Source organism: Pteropus medius, unplaced genomic scaffold (assembly GCF_902729225.1).
Source record: "Pteropus medius unplaced genomic scaffold, Ma_sr-lr_union100, whole genome shotgun sequence".
Taxonomy (NCBI): domain Eukaryota; kingdom Metazoa; phylum Chordata; class Mammalia; order Chiroptera; family Pteropodidae; genus Pteropus; species Pteropus medius.
Window position 1 is genome coordinate 4765163 of NW_024342471.1, and position 14978 is coordinate 4780140.

Here is a 14978-nt window from a genome sequence, read left to right on the forward strand (position 1 = left end):
GCTATGATTAAACAGTAGTGAGTGATGAGCACATCAGGGCACCTGGTGATGGGAATGACTGTCAAGAATTAGATTCCAGGCAATTCCAGGCCTGGAGCAAAGAGCAGGGGGAGGAGCAGGCCTGAGGGTGGGGCAGGTGTGGGCTGGGGCTGGGTGTGAGGGGCATCTACCTCGGATGGTCTCAGACAACTTGGCGGTCCCACGAAGAGGAGGGTCCATCTGCAGGTGGGGAACAAAGGAATGTTTTTCTAAACCTGAATTCTTCTCTTGGGTCAGTTTTGGGGTTGGAAACAAAGATCACTGAGTGCTGAGAAAAACAAAGTTTCTGAATCCTTATTAAATTAGAAGAGACACAGACACATTCTGCCAGTGAGGAAACTGAGGCTCAGCAATGGGAACTGAATCACGATCTTGAAATAACACCTGATTTGAGGTGCGCCTACTCTGTGCAGATGGTTTAGACAAAGCACCTCAAATCCTTTCAGTTCTCCTAAAAGGAATCCATGATTATCACCATTTTACAGATGATAAATCTGAGGCTGAGAGAAAGGAAGAGACTGACCTCTCACTTCCCACTGTGTCCCATGGATATTTCTCGGGAGTCCCCAAACTTTCACGACCAGGAACAGAGCAAGTGCCCCACCTATAGGATCCCCAAACTGACCACTACCCTCTTCTTTGCCTTCTCAGATTTTTGCCTTCAAGTAATTATAGGGAGGATCACCTCCCAGTGCCCAGGCCTGGTGACTCTGTCCCTATAAACTACAGACTTGGGTTCCTAACAACTGAGTCTAAAATATGAACTGTTGTCCACAAGGGTCCTCAAGCATCCTCAAGGAAATGCCTCCCCCTCCTCATCCTCAGTCTGTAGAGACGGGAAAGAGGGCGAACGGTGTTGCTGGGGTTGCAGTGGCCCCTCTGTGTTCTCTCCAGGCTACTGTCTCCAGGCTGTTCCTGAAAGTTGCTTAGTGAAGGAAAAACACCACATTGAAGGGGGAAAAAAAAGACTTCAGAATGATTAAAAATTTTTTATTTGGCATACAATATTATATTAGTTTCAAGTATATTTATAAGATATTTATATATCTTATGATGTGATCATCATGGTAAGTTTAGTAACCATCTATCATCGTGGAAAGTTATTTGATATTACTGACTATATTCCCTGTGCTGTACGTTACATCCCCGTGGCTTATGTATTTTATAACTGGAAGTTTCTATCTCTTATTCCTCTTCACCTTTATTATCCATTCTCCAACCCCTCTCCCATCTGGCAACCATCGGTAAATGACGATAAGTGAAATCCTATGGCATTTGTCTTTTTCTGTCTCACTCACTTCACTTAGCATAATACCCTCTAGTCCATCCATGTCGTCACTCATGATAAGACTGAATACTTTTAAGTATACTGAGCCATGTCTTTTAGAAACAGGTTGAGTAAATCATGAGACATGTGCATTATCTGTCTGACCTGAGCCATAAAGTTGCCCCCTTCCCACACAGAACTTTTTTTTTTTTTTTTTGGTAAAGAACAGAAAAATATAAGATATTAAAAGGAGAGGGTTGGAGATTTCTCTATACTTTGACAAGCAAACAGAAGTGTTGCAGAGAGCAGCGGTAGCGAGTTATACTGCTTGGATTCAAATTCTGATTTCCCTTCCTGCTCACGTCAGGTCCCCTCTCTGAGCCTCACGTATCTTCATTTGTCAAAGGGACAACAGAAGGCCCCTCCCTCACAGCACTTGTTATAAGTACTAAATGCCATGAAGAAGATACAGCACTTGTCATGTGGCTGCTCTCCCTGTTCCCCCCACCCCCAGCCTCCCTGCTTTCTTATTCAGGGCATCATCTGGGCAGGTATCTTGGAGAAGAGGAATGGGCGCTCTGCCAGGAGGCAGTAGATTTGAATGGTGATGAAGCCACCTACTACCTGTTAATAACAAGGCATGGAAAGCACTATCTTGGAAATTTTGTAATATCTGCAAATTCAGGACAAAGTCACCTTCCCTGCCTATTTCCAAGGGTTGTGGGGAGGTTTTAATGCTATGATGTCTTGGAAGGAAATTTGGCAATATTCACACTAATTAAAATGCACATACCCTCTGACCTAGCAATGCTACTTCCATTGGGCATATCCCTCTTGAGTAAAGTGACACTAGCACAAGTTTATCTGCTGCATCACTGTTTTAATAGCCCGAGGTTGCAAACCATTTACATCCATCAACAAAAGACTGTAAATGAAAGATGCTATCCCCCTATGCTGGAGTGTTAAGCAGCTGTGGAACAATGGGCAGCTCTAGGTGCTGATATGGATGCTTGATTTGAGCAATGTGGCTGAAGGTTGGAACAGGTTCCCAATCACCTTGCACCTCAGAGTCTGAATTCAAGGGGCATTCTGAAGCTTTAGGAAACCAAATAAAAGAGAAATACTGGTTTCCTATTCAATGGTTTGCTATAATGAGCTTTAATTCAGTGCTTATATGCACCAGGCTTTCTAATGGAAGGAATGTCTATTTCTGGGGCAGGAAGAAGCTGGTCTAGAATCAGATCGGGTTCTAAAACAATCCCCTCATTGTCACATTGTCACAAATAATCCAATCTTTAGCCATGTGACTGTGGGCAATGTGCCCGTCACCTTTTGGCCTCAGGTTCCCATCCATACATGGGAGTTGGACTGAATATATGCTGACATTTCAGGATTCAGGTTTCTGGACCTCTGGCAGAAAACTCTAAATGAGCACTTCGTTGTCGAAATGTAGACACCTAAGTCACTCACATGGGCATTCTCTTCCCTGGGTGAGGGATAGACATTTTGAGATGAGTTAACTCTTCTCAGAGGCTTCAGTGACTGTGTGACTTGGTCCCTGAATGACAGGAGGGTTTTTCGGACAGACCCACATGTAGGACCAACCTCTAGACACCTCCTCCCATCAGGGCTGTCAGAATAAACAGTGAGTCTGTGCCTCTTACAAATTTCTTCTCAGTGTGATGTTTCTGAAGGTGAAATAAAGAAACACATTCTCCGCCTTCCTGTGCTGGATGAATTTCTCCTCATTGGAGGGAGGAGAACAGAGCTTTGTGGGAGAAGAGCTTTTGCCTGCTTTGTTCACTGCTGCTGCCACAGCACCCAGAACAGAGCCCGGCCCACACCAGGTGCTCAGAAGTGTCAATAAGAAGACTCAGCCACATTGAGGGGGGCACTCTCTGGAGGCAGGGGTGGGGTCAGGCCTTGTGACAAGCAAGTCACTCAGACTCTTAGCTCCCTCATCCCTGGAAACAAGGGGCTGGACTGGCTTAGAAAAGGCAAGGGCTGGAAAGCCAGACAGATGTGGGTTCCAGACTTTTTCCACCACTTACCAGCCATAGGGCCTGAGCATATAGCACGACCTCTCTAGGCCTCAACTTTCCTGATCTGTAGAAGAGGTAAAACCAAACTATGAATCAGATCATGAATGTAAGCACCCACTGTGCACCTGATTCTTAGTTGTTGCTCAGAGAACGGAGGGTGTTCTTATTGACTTGTTATATACAAGGATACGAAGGATGCCCACACTGTACTCACCACTTACTATGAGCCGAGTACTTGGTCCAGACTTAAACAATTTCCAGAACTTCACAGAGTAGTAGGTACTGGCATCTGCTAGGGTGGTGTTACTGATGTGGATGGAAAAGTCCATGTTGTTTTTCTTCGTATTGTCTGAAACACTTGTTACATGGGGAAAGTGGCCTTCTTTGAAACTGGATTCACTCTTGGCCTGGCCTGGTTCCCCTGAACCACTGTATAAGCCCCATGGTGAGCAAGGAGGTCATGGTACAGTCCAGAGTGGCCATATTTCTCTGACTGTGCAACCAACACTGATTTCTCAGGCTGAATCACCTACAACTCTTCACCTGCCCTTCCTGGAGGAAAACAGAAAGCAGTTATTTATTCATCCTTATTTATCCTAGGTTTTGTCAAATGTTTATCAACAATAGCTTTCATTGGCTGATTGCACACCATCAGTGGGTCTTGAGCTCAGCAGATTGCATGTATCATTGTATATACATCTTCACAATAAATCTCTAATGTGAGACCCTGTATAAATGATGAACCTGAGGCAGAGAGGTTAAGTGATGTGACAGAGAGTGTGTTTGAGTGCCTGAGCCCTCTCTGAAAGTGTCATGCTTTCCCAAATATTTCTGGCTGTCCACTTTCTGGCCTCATGGAATGTTGTACTTCTGGACCTTTGCATGATGAGACTTCTTTAGATAAGTGATTTGTGAGTAGAGATGATGAATGTATTTTGTGGGATATGCATTTAACTGCAAGTCAACTTCCTGCTTCCATAGAGATCCTGTAGTGATGGGTTCTGTTCCATCAACCTGGAAACTTGAGTGGCAATGATGTGCAGAGCTCCCTACACACAATAAACATGTTATTTAAATAAGAAGTAAAATATTATTTCTGGTTTCTGTTTTTGCCCCCCATAGTATAATAGTTATATTAGTTTCTTAATATGGCTTTAAGAAAATACCAAAATCTTAGTGCTTAAAACAACAAATTTCTTATTTTATGGTTCTGGAAGTCAGAAGTCCAAATTGATAGTACTTTTTCTAAATCAAGGTGTCAGCTGAGCTGTATTTCTCCTCAAAAATCTGTTCCATGCTTTCTCAAATTCTAGAGGCAACTCATGTGGACTTTTCTCATGGGTCCCATCTTCTATTCCTTCAGCCTCTTGTTTCCATTGTCACTTGTCCTTTAACTTTGACTTTTTTCACCTTTTTTTATAAGGATCCTTGTGATTATATTGGGCCCACATTGAATATCTAGGATAATCTCCCCATACAGAGAGTCTTAGGCTTCTAGTCAAAATTGCAGAGTAGCTAAATGCTGTGCTTGCTTCCTCCCACGACCACATCAAAATTACAACTAAATTACAGAACATCATGAAAAACGCCTGACATCTAGCTGAACAGAAGTCCTATAATTAAGAATATGCATAAGAAGCCACATGGAGATTGGTAAGAGGGGCAGAGACACAGAACGGGCTGGTCCCACACCCATGTGTGGCAATTAAAAATCGGGAGGGATATCTCAACTGCAGAGGTCCCCCTGAGGAGCAAGGGGTCCCACCTCAGACCAGGATCACCAGCCAAGGGGTCCAGTTCTAGGAATAGAAGTCTCCATAACTTCTGGCTGTGAAAACAAGTAGAGACTGTGACTTTGTGAGACGGAGGGCAGCGGGAGTCCCAGACATTCCTCTTAAAGGGGTTGCCTGTGGACTTACTCACTGATGGACTCACTTGCTCTGAGCTCCAGTGCTGGGCAGTTTGAAAAGTTCCAGGGACATAGGAGGAGGAACTGAATTATTTGGCTTTAGGGCAAAGGTGGGAGAAGCAGCTTTCTCCCAGACAGAAGTATTGGAAAAAGCCATTTTTCCTTTGTTGAGGCCTTCCCCTACTCAGTCTGCACATTCAGGCAGCACCATATCCGAGTCTCCATCAAGCTGTCTAATGCTGTTCATTCCAGCCTGGTGATTCCCTGAGACCCTGCCCTACTCAACTTGTGAGTCTACTCAAGCCTCTTCCAGTGGCTTTTCCATGCATACAGCCCAGCTTAACTTATGCTACGGACTTTCCTAAAATCTCTCAGAGGTTTACAAACCCCAAACAAGCAGTGTTTTACCTGAACATGACTCATACCTCTTGCTAAACAACCCCAAGCCTGGCACCAGTGGCAGCTACACTCAGTTTTCAACTTAGGCTCTCCCAGGCACCTCCAAGCCCAGCACAAGTGGCAACCATTTGCAGATCACTTTGTAGCTTGCAGGGTATAGGCAGTGGCTGGCCTTGGCCTGCACCAGAGCTTCTCCCAAGAGGCCCCAGAACCAACCTATAAGAGGATATTTGGAAATGCAAATGCTTGGTAATTAATAATGTATTGGAATTACTCTAAAGATCATTGCTTTATTCTGTGTTATTCTAAAGATCATTGCTTTATCTTAAGCATGGATAAAGTCCTGAAAAAAGGATGAAAAACTTTCAATATTTAATATTGTTATAAAACTTTTGCAAATCACCATCTAAGGAGTATAAGCAAATAATAACATCTATTAATTAAGTGGCTAATATTTTCCTAACTGTAATAACTTCATACCTATGTTTTAAGTTGGGTATTGTTTTCTGAGTTTTATAAACCATAAACAATAAACCTACAGTATGAAATTTTTTAAAAAGGTCTTGATCACTTCTGCAAAATCTCTTTTGCTGTATAAAGTAAAATATTCATAGGCTCTGGGTATTAGGACATGGACATCTCTGGGGAGCCATTGTTCTGTCTATAACACATATCTCTCCTGACTTAATAGCAACAAGTTGCCATAACAGAAAATAAGTTTTAGCCAAGATGTGGAGAAATGGAAACCTTTGTGCATTGCTGGTAGGATTATAAAAATGATACAGGCACTGTGGAAAACAGTGATAGTTTCTTAAAAAGTTAAATATAGAATTTATCATATGAGCTAACAATTCCATTCTTAGGTATATACCACCACCACTCTCATATTAAAAGCAGGAATGCAAACAGATACTTGTACATCAATGTTCATAGCAACACTATTCAAAATAATTGAAAGGTAGGAAAAACAACCAAACTTCCATCAACAGATAATGGATAAACGAAATGTGGTATGCATATAAAAGGAAATATTATACAACCCTTAAAAGCAAGGACATTTCCATACGTCCTTTAACGTGGTTGAATCCTGAAAATACGTTAAATGAAATAAGCCAAATACAAACAGACAAATATATGATTCCACTTGTATGAAGTACCAAGAATACACAAATTTATAGAGACAAAAAATGGAAAAGAGGTCCCCTACCAAGGACTGTAGGGGAGAGGAATGGGAAGTTACTGTTTATTGGGTAAAGAGTGTCCATTTAGGATATTGAGAAGGTTCTGGAAATCTATAGTGGTGATGGTTTCACATTATGAATGAACTTAATGCCACTAAATTTTATCCTTAAAAATCGTTAAAATGGTAACTTTTATGTAATGTATACTTTACTGCAATAAAAATATATACTAAAATAAGGTGATTACTCCATGAAGAGCCTTTGTATTGAACTAAATGACTTGAGGGAAAAGATGAAATGTGTGGTTCTGGAGGCTGGTGGATTTGAGAACCTACACTGGAATGGGGAGGAAAACCATGAGGACAAGCAAGCAAGAAAATAGCAGAATTTAAACTTGGATTCTCAAAAGAATCGTGGGCAGTCAACTAGGTTTGGACAATGCATTATGAGTTGAAGAGACACAAGTCACATTTGGGCCAATTATTTAACATTAGCTGCAAAGTTTTTCAGTTTGATTTCACTACCTCAGTGACTAGCCAGTTTCTGGACACACAGAGAAATGCAAAATCTTTCCTTCTTATTTGAAGTGTCCTAAAAACAGTCATGGGTTCTGGTTGCCGGCATATAAATCAGAGGAATAGGCTATTGTGTCACTGCAAATAAATCCTGTGTTCTTTTCTATTTTTTAGTTTTTCCTCAGGGAGAAAATTTGTTGCTCACTTCTGTAGAGTGTGAGCTGGTGAAAGCCACCCACTTAGCATCATTTGTAACCACACATACCTCCTAAGGAGTCCACGTGCTGTCACAGGGCAGGTTCTTTAGTACCAAGAACAGTAGTGGTTTCAGTTTTTAAGTCTGGAGAAGAAGATTGAGGGCAGGGAAACTGAACCACTAAGACAAAACCAGGAAGAAATATGATTGGACCTTGGAGGGAGAAGTAGAAAGAATAGGGGAGGGAAGAGAGAAGAAGCATCAGTGGGTTGAGAAAAGCAGGAAATGGCAAAAACTGACATCTGTGTATCTATAATTCTCCTATTTACATCTCTGGCCCAGTCTTTCCCCCGTGAACTCTGGACTCGTATGTCTGAATGTGCACTCATATTTTTCCTTGGCTGGAAATAAACATCTTAGTTAACATGTATAAAATTGAACTCCTGAATTTCCCCCACTGCCCTCTATATCTTACCTGAGGCATCTTTATTCTTCCAGATTCTCATGTCCTAAACAATTGGGTCTTCCTCTCCCACCCAAATTCTATGCATCAGAAAATCCTGTTGACTCTCCTTTACCATGCACCCAAATCTGACACCTTTCTCTTATCTTTACTAGCTACTCTCTTGATGCAAACCACTTTTTCTTATTTACATTAATGCAATGACCTCTTAAATGCTCTAGGTGCTCTAGTTGCTTCTCAGTATGTCCTATTCTAAATAAGAAATAATCTATTCTAAACCTAATGCTAAAACAATTTAAAACTCATGAGAGCTCTTGCCACTTCTTTCTTCAAAACTTTGTAACGACAAACATTTTCCTCGGAGCAATAGTCCAAATCCTTGAACACAGCAGGAAGATTCTAATCTCAGGGCCTTTGCATATTCTGTTTCCTGTCAAGCTCTTCCCCTACGTAACCACATGCCTCACCCCCTACCTTCTTTTAATCTTGACTCAAATTTTCCGTACTCAGTGAAGCCCACCCAGACTGTCCTGTTTAAAATACATCCTACCTTACAGATTCCCCCAATTCTCTTATCCAGTAATACTTTAATATTCTCTTATCACTTATCACTTTCCAGTATACTATTTTATTTATTTATTTATTTGTTTGTTTGTTTGTTTGTTTGTTTGTTTATTGTCTATTGTTTACTATAATTTGCCTACTAGGACATAAGCTCCATGAGGGCTTTTATTCACCAATGCACCTCACATTACTATAATCATTTCTGACACATATTTAGTACCAATTAATAATTGTATGATGTGTGAATTGCCCAGTGCCACACCACCCTGAGACCCTGAAGACTATTTTAAGTGGGTAAATCTGTGGAAATTATGTCAGAAACTGAGTTTGCCACGTAGAGAACTTGGTGAAAAACAAAAGCAACTTATGCATACAGGGGAAGCAGAAGAGCCCAGGAGAAGAAAACCACAAACTCTTACCCTGACACTCACCCTTTCCCACATCCAATGGCAGGAGCCCCTAAAATCTCATGGGATGCAAATGGGGCCACACGCATTTGATAAGAGTAATGGTTAAACTCATGAGGTCAAGAATCAGACTCCCTGAGTTCAAATCATAGCTTTTCCATTTACCATTGAGTGACCTTGAACCTCTCTGTGCTTTCGGTTTCTTATCTGTAGGTAAGGATGAGAAGAGGATCTACCCTGGATATAATAGTCACATGAGATAATAGCCCTGGGCATTTCCTAAAGTGTCTAAACATGGTGAGTGTTCAAGAAATTGAAAAGGTATTACTCATTAGATTTCCTGATGCCTTGAGGCTTCAACTGGCATTAAATGATACAGATATGGATAAAGATATGGATATCTATATGGATATAATTACAGATATAGATCATATAGTCAGGAGTCTTGGTGTCTTTCATCTCTTTTCTTCTTTCTTCCTCACCTCCATCCATCATGGAAGAGGGACTCTAAGATGGTAAAGTACAAAAGTTCTACTCATTTTACTAAGAAAGAACTATGCTTAAGAGTTTGAGGGGTTACTGTTGAATGATACACTTGAGACTTATTTGATTTTATTAATCATTGTCACCCCAACAATTAAAAAAAAAGAGCTAATAGACTGTTTGAAAGATAAATTATATAAAACAATAAGGAATTAAAAACTAAAAAAGAGAAAGTTGGAGGGAAGATAAGAGATAAGTTTGGAGATGTAGAAAGGAGGGAGGGTGGTTGAGAGAAAGAGAAGCTAAACATCTGTTCACGTGCATTTCACATAGACTGAAAAATAATTTGAAGAGAACAATAAGGAAAGACATTTCAAAAATCCCATGTGCGTGTATGTGCACTCCTCACAACCACTCATCAACATCCGTATGCACATCGATATATGCATTTACAAATACATACATAAAAGTGTGGCCTAGCATGCTAATATACAGGTTGTTTTGTGGATAAAATGAAATTATAATACATATTAGGAGCTTAGAAAAAATCTGGCACATAGAAACCATCCAACTCATCATCAACAATAGTGTGTGAGTAAACAGAGGAGAGTTTGAATTCTCCTGACCTGAGTGGCATGGTGGGTGATAATATTCTGTTTGCTTCTCTATGTATCTGATTTTTCTGAAATCAGCTTCCACTTAGAAGCTGAGCAGCATAACATGGTTAAAAGAATGAACTCTGAAGAGGGCTGGCTTAAATCCTGGCTGAACCACTGCCTTACATAGATGATATTGGACAAGTTACTCTCTTTGCCACAGTTTTCCCATCTGCAAATCGGGCACAGTAGTCATAGCTATCACACAAGGATGTTGTGAGGATTAGTCAAGTTAATATGTGCAAAGGTGTTGCCGTTATGGTTTGAAGCATCATCTGTTTTGATGCCTCCAGTAACCAGATGCAGGTAATGGACCCACAGAGAAAAAGCTCAGATCCCTGATTTCATGCTCTCAGATAAGGCCCAGTCCTTCGCCTTCTGTTGCAGCCTTGGGTGACACAACCATGTTTTCCTGGAGGCCCTAAAAGGCCAGGGCCTGGGGATCAGAAGTGGGAGAGGGGATTCTACTCCAAGTCATGCTCACCCATGAGTCCCAGCAGTAAAATAGGCAGAAGACAAGGAGGAGGGTGGGTCCAGGAGGCAGGGAAAGGCATCCTGAGAAGCCTGCAATGTCCAAATGTGTGTTGGGATGATCCCAACTCTGCCGTGTGAGAGGAGTGGAGCTCTGCCTCTCGTGATATAAGAGAAGGGCCTAAGACGGGGTGAAAGAGCTGTAACACAGTAGCCTGCTTCTAGACTCCAGACAGTTCCTATTTCTACATTGTAAAATAGAATCAGGCGGTGTAGGTGATTACAAAGTTGAGTTGTTTATCTTACAATTTCAGAGAGACTTGAATAGGCCTATAGGAAGTAGTGCTCCCTCTTGGCCTGTGGCCTCTTCTCTCCAGGGCCTCTCGCCCTATCTAAGGTCTTCATGGTGATGCTCCATTTGGGAACCTAGGCCGAGAAGGCTCTGCTGTTGTGGGCTATGTCCCAAACTCCCACACCCAGGAACCTAGGATGTGGCCAGTTTAGGCCTCATCTGCACCAAAGTCACCAAGAGCTATTCAGATGGAGGAAAGACTTGGGTTCAGCAGGTCTGCTCAATGCTGGGATGGAATCAGGTCTGCTCCTGAAATGAATCCCTATTCTAACCTTTTATTAATGAACCCAGTAAAACTTAGTCCAAATGTGTCATGTGGGTCTCAGAAATTTTTAAGTGCCTGCATCCAACAAAAAGAATTGTATCTTGACTTTTCTTTAGGAGAGGAAGTGGGTTATATGACTCAGCAATTACTCACTAAGGCATTTATCTCAGAGAAATAAAAACTTATGTCCACACAAAACCTGTACACGATTGTTTATAGCAGCTTTTTTTGTAATTGCAAAAAAACAACCAAAAAGGTCCAATGATAAGTGTACAGTTCAACAAACCATGGTGCCTACACACAAGGAAATACTACCAGGCAATACAAAGAAATGGTTTATTTACATGTGTAAGAACTTGTAAGTTTCTTGGATGCATTATTTGGAGTGAATAAAGTCACAGGCTGTATGATTCCACTTATACCACATTCTGGAAACTATGGAATGGAGAGCAGATTGGCATTGGCAGAGGTCAAGTATGATGGAGATGGGGTCACTATAAAGAGCTTGCACAAGAAGACCTCTGTGGTCATGGGGTTGGTCTGTGTCCTGGTCACGGTGGTGATTACACAGACACGCACCAGAGAGATAAACATGAGCAACGTTGGGAATGTCGCAAGATTCAACTGTAAATAGTCTCATGGTCATTATAAGATAGGCACTGCCTATTCAGTTATCCAAGATTATGATATAATGATATAAGAGTGATGGGGATTAGAAATGTGTGGCACGAGGTCAGGAGGAACAGAACCTATATCCCATCTTCCTTAGTGGGGAGTCAATAATAATGCCTAAGAGTGAGAAATCAAGAAGTGGCAATATAAGCATGCTACATGAGATATGGTAATGGAATCTTAGAAAATCAGTTAAAAGTGTTTAAAATTGTTTCCTTAGAGGTTAAAAATGGAGAGAGGTTAGGGAGACTCTAGTTTTCATATGGAAAACTTTAATAACTATTTGACTCTTAAAATACATGCATTGTAACTCTGAAAAGGTAGAAACCAATTCTAGATAATTGATTTTGTAAGTGTTGCAAATAAAAAGATTGTCCATACTATTAGTACTAGTAAGGGTTTCACGAACCTGCTGGATCTAAAAGTGATGAACGAAATCAATTAGCATCCTAAATAGTAGTCAGAAACTAATGAAAATAGTCACTTCAACTTTTAAGGAGTCCATGAACTATATATAAAGTGTTAAGAATAGCTCTAATTAAATTTGCGTAAAATGATATGGGGGGAAAACATGTAAAATTGTGACTTGAAAGCCAGAAAAGAAAATCTAAATAGAGGTATATCACTTCCATGAAAAGGAAAACTTGATATTGAAGAGATTGTTAAGAATAAAAAGTAAAGTTCCAGAATGTTATAAACAGTATAACAGCATTTATGTAAAATTTAAAACATGCAATTTGATATTAAATACTGCTTAAGGATTTACACATGTTATAAAAGTATGAAATCATGCTGGAGAATGAAAACACAAAATTCAGGACAGTTTTTTCAAAAAGAATAGAGAACATAAGGCCCAATGTTACTATTTTACAAAGATAGGATATTTTTCCCTATTTTGCTTTACATATTTCAAAATACAAAAATGCTTCTTTAACTTAGTGATTTCAAATATCTATGTGTTAAAATGAAATCACAATTGCTCTGGATAAGGTAAAATCTGCTCTGAATATTAAGGGTCGTTCACAATCAGGGGAAGATGAAAACCTGTTTTGATCTGCTTGGTTCCATTCTGGGTGGAGGCAAGGCCATTTTGGAGCTCAATGCATAGGATCCAGACATCTCAGAGTCCTCAGGACCAAAATCCATCCTCGACTCAGTTTTATTATCAGAGAGTAGGAACACCAAGAGGGTGTGTGGAGGGAGTATGTCTGTGGTAGAGGTGGGAATGGCAGAATAAAAGGTAGGGGTCAGTCAGGTCTCGCAGCTTCTTTCCCTACTTGAGCCTCTTAGAGAGGGCAGGAGGCAATGTATCACAAGGCATGAAGGAGCTGTGGGGAAATTCATTCATTCAGTCATTCATTCATTCCTGTATTAATTCTACAAATATTTATTGAGCACCTACTAAGTGGCAGGCATTCTGCTTGGCTTGGGTTCATGGTACAGATCAGAAATGAAGCCCCTACTCATTACACCCCAACACTTCTTTCTGAGAATGAACTCCTTTTCATACCTACATTCATCTTCACTAGTATTGAATACTTTTAAATCCCTATTATAGGTTCTATTAGCTGATTTTGGCAATACTTTTGTATTCAATTCAAAGATATGTCATATGGGGGTGGCTCCATAGTATAGTGGTTAGCACAGAAGGTCCTGGATTCGCGCCCCAGGTGGAGCTATGAACCATATCCCGGCTACCCCAGGCCCTGGGTGCTCCAGGCCCCGGGTGCGTGCTGTGAGCGTGTGGGAGGACACGTCCCACCTTCAGAGATCCAGTTCTTAAGGGGAGATGGCAAAATCCGTAGGTCATGGGTGGAAGTGGGGGTCACGAGAATTAAAGAGGGGAAAAAAAGATATATGAAAACTAAAATATATAACAGTTTAAGGGACAACCTTCGCAGTTTGAGTCTCAAAGCTTTGACATTTATCCCACCTCCACACCTGGACCATCATCTCCAGAGTCCCAAGGAACTTTTAAATTTGAAAACCTTCATATTTCAAGGTACTACACAATGTGTGAATGTTAGAAGTCTCTGAGTATGGCAAAAAAACATTTAGAGAAAATAAGTGTTCACAACCTTCTCTTGAAGCTGAATCAGGCTTGTGGGGACCATGTGACATTGTGGGCTCACCGCAGATACTTTTGCCAGCCCATGAAGATGGCCCTGACCTTCTACCTTAAGGACGAAGGCCTGCACCCAACTCACCTGTTACAGGTTCCACCACCTGTGGATGTAAGTGACTGTGAAACTCATCACCAGCAGCACCTTGAAGCCCAGCAGGAACACCACAAAGGTAATGGCAGGTGTCTCTGGACCTGAATACCAATGAACAGAAGGAGACACCAAACGGGGCTACGTGAATTTAAATACTGCACTCACTCAGGAGGCAGAGGTGACCCAGCTGCACCTAGGACGGAGGCAAGCTTGCGTGGACTCCCAGTGGGCTTGTATGTGGCATGACTGCTGTGGATAGTATGATTCTGCCAGATGGGAATATGGGCCTCATGGTATACCTTATAGGTGAATACCTGTTCAGCCCCCTTCAATGACACTTTCACCAGCTGTAAGCTTTCTGGAGTTTAGATCTCATTGCCATTCTGCTTGGACATGGTTGCTCAGCTCCTTTGAATATATGGCAGTTCTCTAGCCAGGTGAGATGCATACTCTACTCTGTGTTAGAATCTCTGCACGTGGCAAGAGGGGAATGAAGACTGAGATATTGTCACTGCAGGAGGAACTAACACAGCCCAGAGAAAACAAAAACGACTCTAGGAAGTCCACTGTGGGAGCCTGGGAGCTCCTTGAGAATGGGGCCATCCGCCCAGGGCCTGACACAGAGGAGTATGTAAGTATTGGTTAGCTGATGCTTGCATAAGTAACTGCATGATGGATGAGAGTGTGAATGCATGAGTGAATGAATGCATGGTTGGATGGATGAATGTATGTGTCGAAAATTAAATGAGAATATGAATGGGATCAAAGCCATCCTACTCTTTCCCATGTTTTCCTGTTGGTCATCCTGTCATAGGTTACAACATGGATTAAACTTGAGGACGTTGTGCTAAGTGAAATAGGCTAGTCAAAAACTGACAAAT

At 41.4% G+C, this 14978-nt stretch overlaps 1 protein-coding gene and 1 pseudogene across 3 annotated transcripts in view; both read right to left on the minus strand.

Annotated features, from left to right (window-relative positions):
• On the minus strand, positions 1-11406 carry LOC120603358 (signal-regulatory protein gamma-like; annotated as a pseudogene).
• Positions 3769-14978, minus strand: part of LOC120603478 (signal-regulatory protein beta-1-like) — a 26152-nt gene continuing 14942 nt past the window's right edge. The window contains exons 5-6 of one of the 3 annotated variants that reach the window (XM_039863914.1): positions 14089-14198; positions 3769-3900 (exon numbers count right to left, since the gene is read on the minus strand). In XM_039863914.1, the coding sequence (XP_039719848.1) occupies positions 14092-14198 (107 nt within the window). In that variant the 3' untranslated portion in view covers positions 3769-3900; positions 14089-14091. Of the gene's footprint in view, positions 3901-12570; positions 13210-14088; positions 14199-14978 lie in introns of those variants that run through there. The other 2 variants (XM_039863916.1, XM_039863913.1) reach the window with 2 other exon arrangements.